Here is a 17,984-nt window from a genome sequence, read left to right as displayed (position 1 = left end):
CACGTTAAAGTTTTTTTTATTTGTAAAAAGAACATTTAACTGCTCTAGTTTGTGATGGTTGATCACAGAGGGGAAATGAGGGGACATTCAAGGGGTTAAATACTTCTGCAAGGCACTTTGCAGGTGCTGAACAAAGACTGGATGTGTAGTTTACCAGCTAAAAACACTTATTAAAAAAATTATAATTCTGATTTCTAACAAGTGGATAAAGTGACAAGAGTGAAATTAAAGCTTTTTTTTCTCCCCCAAACTTGACCAGAACTGAAACATTTCCAGAGGTTGTGGGAAACCCCACCATACCTTTTATTGTGTCCCGTTCAAGTTTTCTACAGACACCGTTACTGTAAACAGATTCCCTGTATAACTTTAATGCCGGCTTTTCAATAAATCTACTTGAGAAAATAGAGTTTGTCCCAGTTTTAAAAAAAGATTTAGATTTATAAAGTTAAGGCAGAATGCCATTAGGCAAACAGAAATGCAATTTCCAAGATTCAAAACAGGGTTTTGAACTGGTTTACACATCACACCAGACAAACCACTGTTACAGCGAAGCAGCTGGCATCTCCTGGGCTCCTCCCACAGTCCAAAAACATGGTTTAGGCTAACCGATTACGATAAATTGCCCTTAGGTAGGAGTGTGCGTGTGGCTGGTTGTCCTGTGATGGACTGGTGAACCATCCAGGGAGCGCCCCGCCTGTCGCCCAATTAGAGCCGGACATCAGCAGCAGCACCCTGGCATGGATAAGTGGGTATAGATGACGGATGGGCTGTTGTACTAAATAAACTTAGTAAATACTGAATAAGTGTTAATGTAATATATACATATTAAAAAGACACATATAGCCTCTCTGCTTTGTTAAAAAAAACAACAACTATACAATCAGCATGTCATGTCAAACACAAACATCTAAACCAATTTTAAGTAGATTTACAATTTCATGTACAATGTTTAAGTAAGGATGCATTCAAACAGCACAGCTGCCAGCATTTGGCAATACAGCCAATCTATTCAAAAATTGAATCATTAACAGGTCTATACAGGAAATGGTAAAACAAAAGTTGCAAACCAAGAAGTCAAACAGTTAATTTATTCAAATATTAATGATGAACTACTCATGTAGTAGGCATTTTAAATAACCCTTACTGGTGGCAAGGTCTTCTGTGCATAAAAAAAAAAGAGCTTAAGATTGTTTCACGTTCTAGAGAGTAACCCTGATCGTCCGTTGTGCTTCTTTCGGTCAGACTCTGAAGATTTCTGTTGCAGATTTTGTCAGGAAAGTGTCCAAAGTCATTGTCAAAATCCCATTCTTCTCAAAGGCACCGTCTGTCATTGAATCTGGCAAAAAGAAAAACAACAACAACATACATGACTGCTTCTGAAGAGAATAGTAACCATATATTAAGAACCTGATTAGGACCAAATGCAGAGGTTTACTGGATTAATGTCTACTGCTTCAGTATTTCATGTAGGCATATTGTTAATTTAAAACAAAGCGGTGTTAAGAACTGGGCTTCCTTAGATAGAACAACTTTTTAGCAATCTGAATAATAACCTGAACCTGCGTTATTTAATCGTTAGAGGTAGTCTGTAACTGACTTTGAATTTGTCGGTATGATAGGACTGAACTGACTTTGTGTTTCCGAATATAAACTGGACCTTTGTGTGGTTTTTGCTTTGTAAAGTGTTGTTAGCAGACTTCTATTGTGGCTTGGTGCAACACAAATAAACTTGATTCATGAAAGCTGATACAAGTTAGATTTAAACAGTTGATGGAGGGACTGTGCTTCTTTGACACCGCTTTGAAGTGGAAATAACTTTTGTTTTTGATCGGCTGCCACCTCCTGGTGTCTCGTAAAGGTTTCTGTGAAGAGTCGTTTCAGGACGCCATTCCTAACGCAACCTTTCACAACGGCAACGCTGACCTGCATGCTTCAACGAGGTCACAACATTAAAATAGAATTTAAAATTCTTCTTCTAACGTATTAAGCCCTTAATAATCAAACTCCATCATATATCAGAGCTCTGATTACCCCGTATGTTCCTAACAGAGCACTTCGCTCTCAGACTGCAGGTCTGCTGGTGGTTCCTAGAGTCTCTAAAAGTAGAATGGGAGGCAGATCCTTTAGCTATCAGGCTCCTCTCCTGTGGAACCAACTCCCAGTTTTAGTCTGTGAGGCAGACACCCTGTCTACTTTTAAGACTAATCTTAAAACTTTCCTTTTTGATAAAGCTCAGTGTGCCTTAGGTTACCCTGAGCTACCTCTATAGTTATGCTGCTATAGGCTTAGGCTACTGGAGGACATCAGGGCCTATTTCTCTCACTCTGCTGATTTCTCCTACTGTTCTCCAATTTGCATTGTTTGTTGTTATTTCAACTCTTAACTTTTTGCTCTCTCTCTTTTTCTTCATAGTAGGTACACCTGGTCTGGCGTTCTGTTAACTGTGACATCATCCAGAGAAGACGGCTCACCCGCTATTACCATCTAATGTAGAACAGATTACTAGATCAATGTGTGCTTCTGTGCTTTTTGGTTTCTCTTGTTGTGTCTCTGCTCTGTCTTCTGTAACCCCCAGTCGGTCGAGGCAGATGACCGTTCATACTGAGCCCGGTTCTGCCGGAGGTTTTCCTTCCTGTTAATGGGGAGTTTTTCTCACCACTGTCGCTTCATGCTTGCTCAGTATGAGGGATTGCTGCAAAGCCATGGACAATGCAGACGACTCTCCCTGTGGCTCTACAGTCTTTCAGGAGGAGTGAATGCTGCTTGTCAAGATTTGATGTGATCAACTGGGTTCCCTTATATAGGACTTTTTTGACCAATCTGTATAATCTGACCCAATCTGTATAATATGATTGAATTGGACTTTGGAAAGTGCCTTGAGATGACATGTTTCATGAATTGGCGCTATATAAATAAAATTGAATTGAACTGAGCTGTTTAAGGTCAGTCAGAATTGGCAAAATTGTTAATTTGCCAATGACTAATGAAAATTAGTTAGTCATTCAGTTAGTCATTAGTCATTCAGAGGATTACGTAAACTAAGATTACTAAGGCTTGAAACACCAGAGGATGTACCTTAAGTAAACACTTAAGACATTCCACTTCCTGGTGTGACATCACGGAAAAAGTCAAAGGAAACCAGCTAAATCTGGTTAATCCTTGGCTACAATTTCCAGATGCCTAAAGCTGCCTCGTTCATCTCTTCAACCAATTATTTGCAGGCATACAGAGCACAGGAATGGCCAGCCATCGCATCATTCGGTGTCCCAGACATGAACCTGTTTGGGTGAAGATGTACAACAAATGTTCAAACCCCAAACAGAAAGGGAAATGAAGATGGGAGCTGCTATGAGAGTGCTGATGTCCACAGTAGGCCATTACTCTAAAAGAGACTTAAAAACCGTAGAGCAGTCGGGGTCTCATCGGGAGGGAAGTCTGCAAAACATCCCAATTGTCTGGTAATTATCCTACCGATTTAAAAAAAAAAAACCTTAAAAAGACATCCAAAACCTACAAACAAAAGTGTGACTTTGTCAAACAGTGTGTTTTCTCACCAGTTACAAAAACAGCAAAACGAGACGATACGTGATGGACTTGAAGTCGGCGCAAACATGCGAGATAGTCTGGCTGACCTTTAGCCATCTGGTCACACTCGTGGTAAGGCAAGACCTCCAGTATACCAGCATCTTGGCACCAGTACATGAAGAGCTTCTTGTCGTTTGCCTCTTCACTCAACCTGGATTCAAGGTTCAGAAAGGCACACTTTTAAACATAGAACATGGTTTGCAACATTTAAAAACACAGCTCAAACAAATGAATGGGACGCTTTTTAATCACAGTTTAGGGCCCTTTTCAATTACACTTCAAAAGCCCCAGGAAAGCCGTATGGGGTGTTTCCATATAGGGATTTCACTTCCCCTGGACTTTCCTTTCATGGGAAAAAGGTCCTGGTCTGAGAGCAGGACTTTCAAGAAGCCTTGGTGCTTTGCTCAATGGGCGGGGGCTGTGTCCTGCAAGGCTAAACAAGGAGCAGTAAAGAGATGACGAGTTTACAAACCTATCGATTTCTAAACCCTTAATTTATCGCAAAAAGTAGTTAAATGTTTTTAGGGAAGAAAGTACACATTTAAACTTTATCTGTGCAGTCAGTGCATCAGGGCTATGAGCCATTTTTCATTCTGTATTTTGACTTTTCGGGTGAGCCAGACGTCCGCGGACAGGCTGGTCTCTCCAGGGAGCTGCGGTGTGGAAACCTTGTCGCTGATTCGTGAATATAAAGCATTTACTAAGTTTGTGGGAAATATCTGCAAGTATCAGATGTCTGATGTGAAAATCTTCGGCCATTTTCGGCATTTTAAGTTAATTTAAAAAAAAAAAAAAAATCGCCACATTTCTTTAATTACACTGATAATTAAAGACATGAAGGGATCTTTATGAATGTTTATTACTGTCAGGTCTAATTATAAACCTTTAAAAAGGTATTTAGATGTATGTATTAACATTACACTGTCATGTGATTGGTCATAACTTTAGTTGTCATAAGACTATTTTAATTGTGTCAATGTTTAGCCTTACCTCAATTAAAGTTGAACAAGTCAAGTTGCAAATTTGTCATTAAGTGTTATTATACTGACAAATGCTTTAATAACAGCCAATGTTATTGAAATGTCTTCCTTGATCTTGGTTACAATACAATTGTCATAAAGATGTCATTAGGTGCAATTACACTGATAAATGCTTATAAATACCCCCTAACTAAACCAGTTGACAAACACTCTTATTTGTTTTGCCCAATACTTGCATTTTTTTTCTTCCTCAAACCCACCTCGCCCGACTGCTATCCGTTCCAAACATACAAAACTTAAATCTAAATAACTTTTTAAAAGTTTATCATTAGACCTGTTATGACATATTTATGTTGGGTTATGATTTCTTGGTTAATGTCAAGTGGTTATAAAGACATTTTAAAAACAGTCAACTTTGCATTAAAACTGTCATAATTTACCAAATGACACTTAATGACAACAGTCAAACATTCATAAAGATTCCTTCATGTTTATGACATCGTATGCACGTCCCTTCAAATTAGGTGTTACTCATTTTCCTTATGCACAGAAAAACACATTTTCCCATCACTGACTTTTCATGTAAACTTAAATCGGTGGACTGTAAACTCTTTTGCTATTTACAAACCATGAACCACGCCTGAGGGGAGAAAAAAAAGAAAAGATGAAGGACACCTCAGCTTTCTAGATGCAGATGGGCGTGCTGTATTTAATTCAGATCAACGACTTTAGAATTAAAGCCATCATTTTATGGCTCTCTCTCATTTTAAACATACTGAACGTTTTGTTTCTGCAGCGGCTGCTGATCGAACCACTGTGAGTGTGTGGAACAAAGCTTGGTTATAGGATAATCTGTAAAAATTATTTTGCTGCGATCAAAAGTCCTCTGTTGTACATTAAAATCCTCGTCGTTGTCGTTCTCACCATGGCTCAGGGGAGTGAAAAGCTATGAATAAAGTTAAATATATTACGCTTTCGGTAGCATAAAAGTAACTTTTAAAAAGTTTTTAGGGGAGAAGTTAGTGTTGCTTGATTTAAAAAAGTGTAACAGGAGAATAATACCATTAATACTAGTGCTAATACTAATACAATTAGTACAATATTACTAAGGATAATATTAATAATTACATTATTTCTAATGCACATTACATCTGGTATACATATCTCAAATTGCTACACTTAGGAGTGAAAAAACAAGTGATTAAATTAAAGTTGGGTTAAACATCTTTTTGAACAGCAGGGAGTTTTACCCTTTAATAATAAAGTTATACATTTTATTTGTGAAGCACTTTTACTCGCTCTGTAAAATCCATGTCTGCCATGGTGAGTTGAACAAACAAGAGGAACCGGTAGGCAGATAGATGCTCCTGGGGGAAAACTGGCTGTGTTGTCGGCACAAAATTGTTTACAAGAGAGAGAGAGAGGAGAAATGTCAAGGGACTAATGGCAGGCGATCAACAAAAATGTGGCTTTTGATTGCGTTTGGTGTGAAATTACCTTTACAGTTGCCCATTTGTTTTCAGGATGATCTTTTTTCTGTGAACACGATTGAATGTTTTTCTGACTTTCTTTTCTGGCCTAATTATCTCAAGTGACCTTTTGTGATATACAAGCTTAGTTTTGTACATGTACTGGGCTGTAGAGAGGAGTGTATTACAGGCTTAAAAAAAAAATCAACAATAATGATGATACTAAAATTAAAGCAAACAGAGCTCTGGTATCGGCAGATATCGAAATTCACGTATCTGGTTCAGATCTGAAGTGAAAAATGTTGATCGGTGCATCCCTAGTAAGTATGGTTTCCTTAAACCTTCATGTCAAAATAAACAAAATAAAGAATACTTGCATACCAGGAATGATTGATGAGTGATTTTTATAGTTTTAAAGACATGAAACCAACCTTGCATTTTCTTTCATGCGACGGCTGTCTCTGTAGTGTAGCATCCATTTCCACTTCCCCGTTCTGCCGAGCTCTTCCAAGGTTTTAGAGATCTTTTGCAAGTTGCCTGTTAATTCACAAACGGTTGATATAGTTCAACTAGGACAACCTCCTTCAAGTACAATAACCTCAAACACTAAAAGGCATCCAATTAAGTGAACATACAAATGCTGAGGGGCTCCAGCACTGCTCTGTCAAACATTACAAAGCCAGCCTGAGTGAAGAGCTCTTGATGGGTGAGATTGATAACATCATCCGGTTCATCGATTCCAGCAAACAGCACACCTGGGGTCATCTTCAGCTTGAGCAAATGTGGAATCTGAAAAGTTGAGATCAGTCATCAACTCCTGACGCTACTATTTAACAAACCTTGATGTATTTGACCAGCTGATTCTTTACCTTACAAATGTGGTCTGCGATATCTTCGTTTCTGAGGATGATGACCAGCGATGAAGAACTGTCCTTGCCAAGGAAAAATTCAGATGGCTGCACAGCAGTGTGGCCCTCTGCCTCCATCTGAGCCTTGGTTGAAGAAACAAATAAACTACCCAATTAAAAAAAAAAAAAAAAAAAAAAACTATGCCAAAATTGAATTTAATACTACTTTGACATAAATAAAGTGATCAGATCCTGGAATAATTCGAGGAATCGTGACAGCCCTACTTTGACCATGATGTTCACAGTGCTTCCTCTGTAGACAATTTCAGCTAGTGTAATGACATTTTACGCAATTACAACACAATTGTCATACCAAATAGAAATAGTTTCCCAATCTTGGCTTTCCAGTAGTCTTGGACGTTATCAGTCAATTTGCAGGAAGCAAAATTCACTTTGAATTTAAGACATGTCGCTATGTTGGTCAGACTTCGACAACAAACCCAACAGATTGTGAGAAAAAAGGACAGAAGTAATGATTGTTATGTGATGGCTAAACAGATGAATGGAAAGATGATACAGGGTTTGATGGATCAAGAGATGGATAATTCACGGCCAAACAGATAGAGATATAGGCAAACGTTCACCAGAGCTCCACACGGAGTCCAGATATCCACCTGGAATCGCTGCCATTGGGAGGGATTTCAATACCACATAGAATGGAAGAGCCAATGTGGATCGCTGGGCGACATTTTCATAGATGTGACGTGTCAGAGAAGCAACTGTTTGGATTCAGACGCCAATGGCGGCTTGCAGCGAGGAAGGAAGCGGTAACATTGATGCTGCTATTTCATCATTGTTGTCCAATCTATCAGATATTAATTCTTTAAAAGAACACCAGAGAACAGCGTTGAAGGCTTTTGTTAGTGGAAACAATATTTTCGCCCTTCTCCAGACCAGATATGGCAAGACCTTGATCTTCCCTAATGTCAGCGTCACAGGTCGGTTTCGATGTGAGTGGTTGAAGTAGCACACCAGTAAAAATGACGGACAAGTGGTTTATCCAATCATATACAAGAATTTTTGATAAGGCCCCTCCTTCTGAAATACATCTTCAATGGAGTAATCCCAGATGGATGTGTGGAGCTGCGTGTGGAGCTCGGCAGAACTACGTCCATCGGGCGAGAGTCAAATTAGTTTTGCAAAGCTCCTCTGTAAAAGGCTCATACGGCCTACATTAGCAATCTCAAGCATTGCCCCAGTCTGCTTATCCCTAATGAAAAGAGGGACCAACAACTTGGCTATTAGGCCAAGGAGACATTCAAAACTTCCCTACAATAATTACAAAAAATGTCAACCAATACCACTAAAAAAGTTGCAGGTATCCACCTGGTTTAACTGCAACAGGGATAGAGGGTAACTCCAGATTGGAACAGAGTTCGTCCCCTCTCAAGTAGATTGGTTCAAGACCCCATGCTGTGGACAAGGGTAACCCTACTTTTTATATTCCAACCTAACAAGAGCAAGGGCTCCTTCCCAGCCTGTAATTTTAAATTCAATAAAAGTTAAAGCTGGATTCTCCATCTGAAAATCAGAGCAACAGATTTCTTGCCTTAGATGATCGTTCAATACGCAAAACACTAGTCCCTCATCAAGACTCCTGCACTTGACAAGTTCTCATGAAGATACTTGGCTGTTGGCTAAGCTAAAATATACACCATAAATGTCATTATAACCTTTTCCATAACTCTTCCATCACACAAAACATTAAATCAGAGCGTCTTTAAATTAATACCTTTGTTTCTTTGAAGAAGAACTCATCAGACGTCACCAGTATGTGGAATCTGTACTTCGTCTTGCAGGCCCTCTTCACAACAGCATTCTGGTTACTCCAAAAGGTCTCATCCAGTTCTTTCTTCATTTGACCACAGAAGTCAAAATGGCTGCTTGTGTCAGTACTCGGGCCACCTCTTTTTTGTCTCGGTCTGGGCAGGATCTTTTTGGCGGAGCAAACCTCTTTCATCTTTGCATTGTACAGTCTAGCACATTCTGCAGTTATGGCAGCATTCCCAGTATATTTCATTGGGTTGTTTTCATCCTGAGATACCGAATGGAACACCCTTCCTTCCTCGGTGGTTGCTGTCCGGTCTTTCCTGTCAGACATATCTACCTTTATTTTTTGTCTAAAGACAGGAATGTCCAAAATCTGCGTTGAATCCTCTTCCTCCTCAAGATTGGAAAAGCTGATGGTCAAAGGACTAGTACGAGATACTGAACTGTCATAGGTATCCGGCTGGTATAGGGGTTCCGTTTTCCTCTTCTTTATAAGATTTTTCATCTGCTCTGAAAAGATGAGGCACTCTTGTTCCATTGATGCCTGAGTGAGGTCATTTTTAAGGCACCTTTGAGAGACCTGCTCCAAAAAAGAGTAAGATCTCTTTTGACCAGTGTTAAATACTGTACATTTTAGTGAAGTGTGAAGACCTGCAATGTGATTGTCTTCACTTAGGGTATCATATTTGTCACAAATTAAGGATTTCTCTGAGCTGTCTCCCTGATTACCATGCAAGGTTTTATCCTCCACTGTCCCATTTACACTGCATTTCATGAACTTAGGGTGTTGTCCCCAGAATTCATTATTTCCTTTAGATTTAGAGCACTGTGAAGATGATGGAGTTGTTTTGTGCTTGGACATGTTTTTTTTCATGCTCTGATGATGAGAATTTAATAGCGCAAATTTATCTTCCTCTACGTATTTACTGTAAATCCTTTTTGCCAACTGAGTGGTTTTGGAAGAAGGCTCAGACACACTGTTATTTAGCCTATCACAATTTTCTTTAAACAGCTGTTTTGTCTCCCTTAACAACATGGAGGTTGGTGAGGAGTATTTGGCTACGTGGCTGCTAGCTTGTTTACTTTGGGAGGTACTTTTAGGATCCATGTCTTTAGAGAGACAGTGTGCCTGACTTTCTTCACTTTTGGATGGCTTTACTGCCCTGACCAGATGCTGAGAATAAGGATGGGATTCATTACTTAAATTGGAATGTGATGTTTTCTGCTCCTCTTGCAAACCTTCAGAGACAACAGTTTCGTAGGAATGGAAATTTGGGTCTACTGGCGTTTCCTGGCTATTTGCAATTTTAAAATCATGTGGAGAAGTTGACAAGTGCTTATTCGTCATCTGTTTTTTTACACTGGGAAAGTCCTCAGATTTGCTTTTAACACAAGACGTAGGTACGTCAGCTGGTTTTCTGTACAGATTTTGCAAAGTACAGCTGGAACCTGGTGCCGCCTTTTGGTTTTTTGTTTGCTTGTTCCTGGAACCACCTGAAAGGTGGCTTAATCCCAAGCAACGGGCAACAGATTTCTTGCTCAACGAAATGGATGTGTCTAAAGATATTTTTTGGCCAGGCGTTTCAATTCGACTAGACATGTCAACATTGTTGGATGTGGAAAGAAATGTGTTTATACTTTGCAAAACTCGAAGCGTTCTTATTTTGACATCAGAACCAAGATCAGAAGGGGAGATAGGATTGGTGCCACCTGCAGAGGGTTGGAGTACTTGCTTAAAATTCACCTCATCAGTAGAAAGTGTTGAGTTTTCAGTCACATTTTGGCAGTCTTCACCATCACTGAGAACAACCATCGTATTGCTGGGCCTTGAGCATAAGTTTAAAACATGTTTTTCATCACCAGTAGTAGTTGGGGACCTGCTAACAAACTCTTTCCCAAACACTTCTGGTGTACAAGTTTCATCAAGAATTGGTATTTTGCAAGGGGACAACTCTCCCATCTTACTGCTAACTTCTGATGTGCCACACATTTTGTCAGGCAGGGGAGCTATAGGCTCAGTAACAACTTGAACGACTTTTTCTACCTCATCTTGTGATAGAACATTTTCTCCAGACACATATTTTGCAATGCATGGATTTAGAAGTGAATTCAAAATTTTGCTTTGCGAGCTACTCGTTTCTTCTGTTTTGGGATAATTTGTGCCAGTCAATTGTTCATCCACCTCACACACATCATTAACTTCACATTTGGATGGGGAATCCTGTGGTTGCAGCAAGGGTTTGTCAATATTTTCCTCTTCAAGTGCTGAATTGGATTCCGGACTTTTAGAATCATTACTACATGTGTTTAAATTCAGGTCTGATGCTTTGTCGTCATTTAGGCATTCAACTCTGTTCTCGTCCAGGGGAAGACATGGAACTTTGCAGGAGTCCTCGAATGAATAGCTATCCTCATCAGACACAGGCAACACCATCTTCTGAGAGTCTGTCTTGTTCATATACAATTTTACCTGTGGTGCAGTGTCTTCAAATTTAGTTGCAATATCTGGTGGAGTGTTAAAAGTGGGACTGTCAGCTTTCAACACAATGGGATCTACACCCAAGCAAGCATTTTCCTTGCCGTCAGAAAACGACAGTCGTTCTTTCATTTGTATCAGACTACTCTCCGAACTGTAACAATGATGTACAAGACCATCACACGGCTTGGGTAATAGCTGATTTCTCAAATCTCTGTCAATGTGATCTGCAGAAATGCAGGTTTCCCCCTCTTCGCCATCTTTTTTCAAGCAATCATTTTCATTTTCAAACTCGTTTTCTGTAAATCTTGTGCAACAATCCATGTTTCCTTCCAGATTGCTAGTCTTGTCAAGTGAGGCTTGACTTTCCTCATTTAACTGCTTCTCATTTGCAACATTGCCATTACAGACGACATCAGATTCTTCGTCGTTGACAAACGTATTCTGTGTGTTCAATGTATCTACAGAAGGATTTCTATTGCCACCTTGGCATGGGTTGTTCCCCATTTGTGAGCTTTCTTTTGCTTTTAGTATGACGTCATCAGGCACACCAGGATGCGTCACATTGCTTTCATCCATGTTGGAGTTTACCTCCTTGTCCATAACGGATGTTGCTGAGCACCATGCATCTTCTTGTAGCAAGCTCTTCACAGCATCCTTTCCATGTTCAATGACAACATTCTGGAAGCAGGTTTCTTTACTGGATTCATGAAGCACAGGTTCAATCTCAAATGTAACTCCAGCAGTTTCAGGTTTAAGGGGCATATTCTTCATCTCTTCTGGTTGACTTAATGTGCCGTCACTCGTAGAAGATGGTATTTCTTTGTGATCAACACAGCATACCTCGTGTTCAGCTTCAGCTGTTTTAGTGTTAACATCCTTATCCTCATTGGAAATATTTCCAAAATGCACCATCTCTTTATTGAACTGTAAAAGAAAGTGGTAAAAGGTGAATTAAATAAAATAGTATTACTTCTCCAATTTAACGATTAAAGAATTGCCATGATTTCACATGCTAATCTTCAACAGGTGACCAGCAACACAGTCCATCGAAACATTTAGCTTTAAAATTTCTTGCAATGTACCATGTGAAACATCTAAAGTATTAGATAATTACTGTATTATGTATTGTATAGTTCATTGTTGAATTTTTTTTAAAAGTTCATGTGAAGATATACTGTTACAAGGCCATTAATTAATCAGATGACTAAGGCTACGTTCACACTGCTGGTCTTAATGCTCAATTCCGATTTTTTGCTCAAATCAGATTTTTTTTTTGAGGTGGCCGTTCATACAATTATTAAATGCGACCGTCATCAACTACTGTCTGAATGGTTCAAGGCCGCAAAGTGACCCGCAAGCCAGGCCCAGGGTGGCTAATCGGGAGGACCATGACAATTCCCAGTGGGCCAGTCTGATATTTGGGCCTCATGAGCTGTTTTTTTTTTGGCCGCTGTCAAGACACTGGAGTGGATCACGTTGCTTCGCTGTTACCGCCATCCCTGGGCTGCTCTTTTTTGTGCGCACCCTGACGTAATGTCAGTTCACTCTGTCAACGAGCATTGCGGTGGAAAAAGCTAAAATTAAACAAGAAAGCTCTGAAAACGGACACTGCTAAATGTGTAAAAATTAGCAGCTTTTTCAGGACAATTTGCTTGCGGTTTCAACATCAAATGAGGACGATGAAATTGGTAACGAAAGATGTTGAACTTGGCCTGCAAACCACCTTACTAGCTAATTACCAAGTCATTGACTTTTGTAATGTTGTGCCGCATAATGTTATGTTATATAGTTTAAATAATATGGTGCAATGTCACATAACCGGGAATTTTATCTTGTAGCCCCTTAGAGTCAGAAGCAAGAAATGGCACAAGGTACCAGCCATGACAAGTCCTGAGTGGGCAGGTAGGATTTCTCATTAAGTGAATATTAGAATTAAAATAATGAATAGTATGGTGCTGTTGTGTATGAACAGTGCTATGAGATGTTAGATGATTCAGCACTCCATTCATTAAAGTGACCGGAATTTATCAGATGGCTTTGTAACAAGAGGTGATTCAATTTGTCCCGAGAATTATGACCATTTTCAAAACAAGGGTGAGTGATATGGACTTAAAGTTTTATCACAATGTATTGTGGTAATGTGATAATGATAAAAGTGATGATAAAAGGTTATTCACAGCGTCTTGTAGTGTTTTTCAGGTAACTGTGTGGCTATGACCGCATGTCAATTAGTGCCCAATAAGCACTAACACTGTCCTTAAAAACATTTAAAAATGTAACATATATTAAAACTAAATTGAAAATATGTTTCATTAAGGTTCAAGTTACATAAAGTGTGATTTTTTTTCTGCTCACAGTAACTGCATTTAATTATATTTCTGAATTTATTTATCCCACTTAATGAATCAACAGTGTAAAGATAAATCAAAATTCTTATTACAATAAGGAATTTTTCAAGATAACGATAAAACGATACGATAAAGACCCATCCATATTTCAGAATGTGATTTAGTGTCACAAGTAGAGCCCGTAGTGATGAGGGGATTGTATGGAAGAAACATGTGAGCTGTTGTAAGAGTGTGAACAAACAAGAATTAAGTAGCGATTAAATATTAAATAAATCTGCATAATTCTTTTAATAATAATAAGGTTATCTAAAGTATGAGAGGCATGAAATTCCAGGGCTGAAAATGAGTTCCACTCCAGCCCTGCCGCAAGCGCAGATAACAGGAGTCGTCGTCAAACAGCAGCGCACTGTTTATGGAAGTAATGGTGAAAGTGATTGTTTCTAGAAGTGTTCAATTGAGGTGTGTAAAAAAAAAAAAGAAGAAGTGTGACATAAACGATGGATGAAATGCAACATGACTGTTCAGAATTAGTAGACACTTATGGAAGTGACAAACAAAGATCGGAATTGGACCGTTCAAACTGCCATGAAAAAGACGGATACGAGTCAAAAATGGGCAGACAGTTCGGATTTGGGTCCTGCATTTCCCTGCAGTGTGAACGTAGCTTAATAAGAGTTTCTTCATGTTAACATGGATTCAAATATTATGGTTTCAACAGAACAGAACCATAACCCCAGTAGTCAAGACATACTCTTACTTGCATGGGTGTCAAAGAACTAAGTTGTCTAATGGAAAATAATAAAAGAAAAAAAAAAAAGAAAGACTGATCCTGTCTGACAGCTCTATAGTCGGTGGAGCTCTGACCACGACAAAGCATGCCCCTCCAACAAGATACCACCTACCCAATGAATGAAAATGCATTTTTGTCACCTAGTTCTATGGAAAGACCAGTGAGGGTAGGATGTTTGAAACACCATTTTAATACTTTTAAAACAATGAAATTCTCATATGGGGGCTAATAATATCGTCCTCAACTGTAAATAAACCAATGAAAATCCAGCATATATTTTGCCACAAGATGAGTCATCTTCAATTTATACAATAGTTAATTCTTCTTTAAAATAATAGTCCAAACCTGAAATGTTTCTTTCTCCTGTAGGTCTGCTGGTGACGTTACAGCACTCTTGGTTTTTAAGGGCTCACTGGACATGGACATCACTTGTTTGGCGAGTTGTTGCTCTGAAGAAACAGGCTTGGCATCTAAGCTTTTCACTGACAAACACAGAATTTGAGATTCTGGTTCAGAGACCGTGGTCTCTTTTTTGCTGAGGTCCAACACTTTTGAATTCACCAGGTCTGGAGTTTTTGTTGGACCTGAAAGAGTCACAGCTGTACTGATCAAAGACTTGGGCCTAGTTTGGCCTGATAAAACTCCACTGCCCATTTCCAGGGACCCACGTTCCTGTGAACACGGCTGCATAAAAGCCGAATCCATTTGAAAGAACCTGGGTGTTGATCGGCTGTAAAACAAGCCTATCCACATGTGGTAGATGAGCTTGGTCTCTTCAGTAGTGTCTTGCATGGATAAATCCCATGGCCTATGGGAAAAAAAAAAAACATGATGTACTCTGAAATTAACACTAGCAAAAATAAATATTGACAATTTTGATTAATTCACCAAGCACGAAAATGTACATACCCATGCAAAGCTCGGATGACGACTTTGTTCCTTGGGTCACTAGTAAACCTGCTGTCTAGGCTGAAGTTGTAGTTTTCTTCCCATTGTCTAGTGACTACGATATTTTTCTCCTTTATTACAATGGTGCGAGAGAATTTGACCTTTTGCTTGAGCTTGTTCCGGTATTCTGCGGCCTTGTTTTGTTCACTCATGTCCTCCATACTGACAGAAGGGTGTAGTGTTTTAGTACCATCACCATATATTGTGCGGTGATGGTTCAGCAGTCTGGTTGAACCATGTAAAGGTGGTACCTGGAAGGCTGTACCTGGCAAACCCAACAGTAGAAAGGAAGACGGGGGCAGTGAGTAAGCATGATCTTTAGATATCAAAGCAACCAATTTTTTGTCTGCCTCAAGAGGGCACGATGAAGGAGATGCAGGAGACTGGAGGGCTCTAGCAGAGGGATTTCTAAGCAGGGCATGGAGAACTGACTCTTGATCAGCACTGGAAAGGCCTTTTGAAAGGTCCCATCCCTTCATGCTTTCTTTAGGAGTTCTTTCAAGTGCTTGATTGGGTTGTGAAGGGATTTTGTCATTACTGAGAGCCAAGTCAGCAAGTAAGTTCAAAGCGTCTGTGGATGTGCAAGTACTTTTAATGTGTTCCTTAATAGTCTTCCTGACAGTTTTATCACTAGTACCGTCATTGTATTTTTGTTCACTTGTAAAACAAGCTGGAGACTGAAAATGCAACCACCCTGTGAAGATAAAACAGAGAAGAAAAAGAGAAAACACATGAAGACAAAAAGTGGCACATTCAAAGCAAATAAAATACACCTTTGCATTACGATAAAGAATTTGCCACCAACATGTAATGTCTTTGTTTCACATGGGAGATGTAGGTTTATTGAGTCAATCATGACATGCTTGCATAGAGTTTGAAAACGTGCAAAAATGCTGCATTAGCAAGGAAAAAGTGACATTTTTAGGAGGGTAAAACACAGTAAGGAGTAGAAATAGCATGCATAAGGCAGGTTCACACGGCAGGATTCTTAAAAGGTCTGCCAATTTCCAAAGCCTGAGAGACACCACACATAACGCTAAACAATCTTAGATAAAACAGGTTTGGTCGTACGGTCAGACGCAATGTTCCCCCTAATTTTTCATGTGTCTGAGCAAACATACAGACTCCCTGAGCGATCACTGTCCTCTGTGAGCAACATCATACATGCACACTGAGGCTATATTATGCCTGTCCAAAACCTGAGATTATATCTAGCAGAGTTCCAATTTTATTACCATTAAATTATTTAAATTTTCTGCAGTGAGACTTAGCACCAGCATGTAGTTCTGTGTGCAGCCTCTCTTCTGTCAGTCTGTTCCAGGGCAGCTGTGGCTACAATGTAGCTCACCACCATCAGGGAGTGAATGAGTGCATGAATGAGTGAATGACTGACCAGTGTAAAGCGTTTTGGGGTCGTCAGATGATTTATTTCAATATTCTGACCCACACATCACTTTTCTAACACAAAGAGGAAACACTCTCAGTTCTGAACAATTTCTTTGTGCTATACTTCATTTTCATGCCAAAAGTAGCTTTTTAATAACGTAGGAGACGCAGAAAATCTTTCAGAAGCTGCTGTATGTTGTACTGTCAGGAATGTTACTGTTGCACTCAGTTATGCTTTAAAGGTGTTTCACAATCAGAGACCCACAAGATTAATAACAGAACTTTACAGAATGAAAGCAATTTATTTGGTGTCAAATTCTGACACTTCCAGCTTTACCTTTCTATTCATATATTTTAGATTCCATTCACTTATTTCCCCCTCAACTACACGTTTCTTCCTTTAAATAATACTACCTTTACTTCAGCTTGAAATATATATAGCTATAGCCTGTATGACATGGATTTAAAGCAAATATAATCAGTTTGACTGAAAAAATTTTCGAGTCAGCCCATATATTGCCAGGACAGTGGACAGAGTGCCACATTAGTTCCCTCACTAGCTTATTGTGCAAAGTCAACTTTAACCAAATCTGGTAGTTTTACAATATGCAGTGACCATTCCTGTCTCTGTCCCACGTTTCAGCTTCAGAGCCTCGGCATCATCCTGGACAGCCTCGCCAGCCTTGTCTCCTTCACTTCCCACATCTAGAACATCACCTGGTTAACTTTCCTCTTTGCAGCTCCAAGTTCTTCCTTCACACTTTAGCCAAACTGGTCCACAGTCCACTTCACAGTTTCAGCTCCCTTCCCTCCCTGTCCTCCAGAAAACCTCCAAAAGCTACAACTAGCACCAAAAACAGCAGCTTGCATCATTACATCATCTACTTCACACCTGAACATTAACTCCACTGTCACATTCAGTATAAATTAATCCTATGATCATACAAGACCAACCACAACCTGGACAATGCAGGGCATAACCAACACTATGATGTCAAACATTTTAGTTTAACACAGATCGCACATTACAATGATCAGTCTCTGCTTTCCCCGGGATTGCTCAACAATTAATTATCACAACTCTCGAGTTTATAAAAAGACATTATTTAGCTCTTTTGAAGTGTAATAAAACTGTTAAATCTTAGCCCCGTGACTGGAGACCTGTCCGGGATGGACCCCCCCCGACCCTGTGTGACGTCGAGCCGCGTTTCCCCATCAGATACGGCTTGATGTCACAACTCTAGGGAAAAGCCAGTATAGAAAAATCGATAAAGGATGGGATGTTACATTTTTAAAAATTGCTTTTAAATATGAAAATTTT

General features: G+C 39.5%; 1 protein-coding gene across 2 annotated transcripts in view; it reads right to left on the bottom strand.

Annotated features, from left to right (window-relative positions):
* The window catches only part of tasor2 (transcription activation suppressor family member 2), a 32,267-nt gene continuing 14,283 nt past the window's right edge, over positions 1-17,984 (bottom strand). Inside the window, exons 15-22 of one of the 2 annotated variants that reach the window (XM_021307405.2) lie at positions 15,239-15,971; positions 14,675-15,137; positions 8,675-12,115; positions 6,904-7,026; positions 6,670-6,823; positions 6,466-6,571; positions 3,555-3,736; positions 1-1,336 (exon numbers count right to left, since the gene is read on the bottom strand). In XM_021307405.2, coding sequence (XP_021163080.2) covers positions 1,239-1,336; positions 3,555-3,736; positions 6,466-6,571; positions 6,670-6,823; positions 6,904-7,026; positions 8,675-12,115; positions 14,675-15,137; positions 15,239-15,971 — 5,300 coding nt within the window. In that variant the 3' untranslated portion in view covers positions 1-1,238. The remainder of the gene's footprint in view (positions 1,337-3,554; positions 3,737-6,465; positions 6,572-6,669; positions 6,824-6,903; positions 7,027-8,674; positions 12,116-14,674; positions 15,138-15,238; positions 15,972-17,984) is intronic. The other variant, XM_021307406.2, reaches the window with a different exon arrangement.

This window comes from Fundulus heteroclitus, chromosome 2, assembly GCF_011125445.2.
Source record: "Fundulus heteroclitus isolate FHET01 chromosome 2, MU-UCD_Fhet_4.1, whole genome shotgun sequence".
Lineage (NCBI taxonomy): Eukaryota > Metazoa > Chordata > Actinopteri > Cyprinodontiformes > Fundulidae > Fundulus > Fundulus heteroclitus.
Note: the sequence above shows the minus strand (reverse complement) of the source record. Positions and strands in the feature narration are given on the sequence as shown.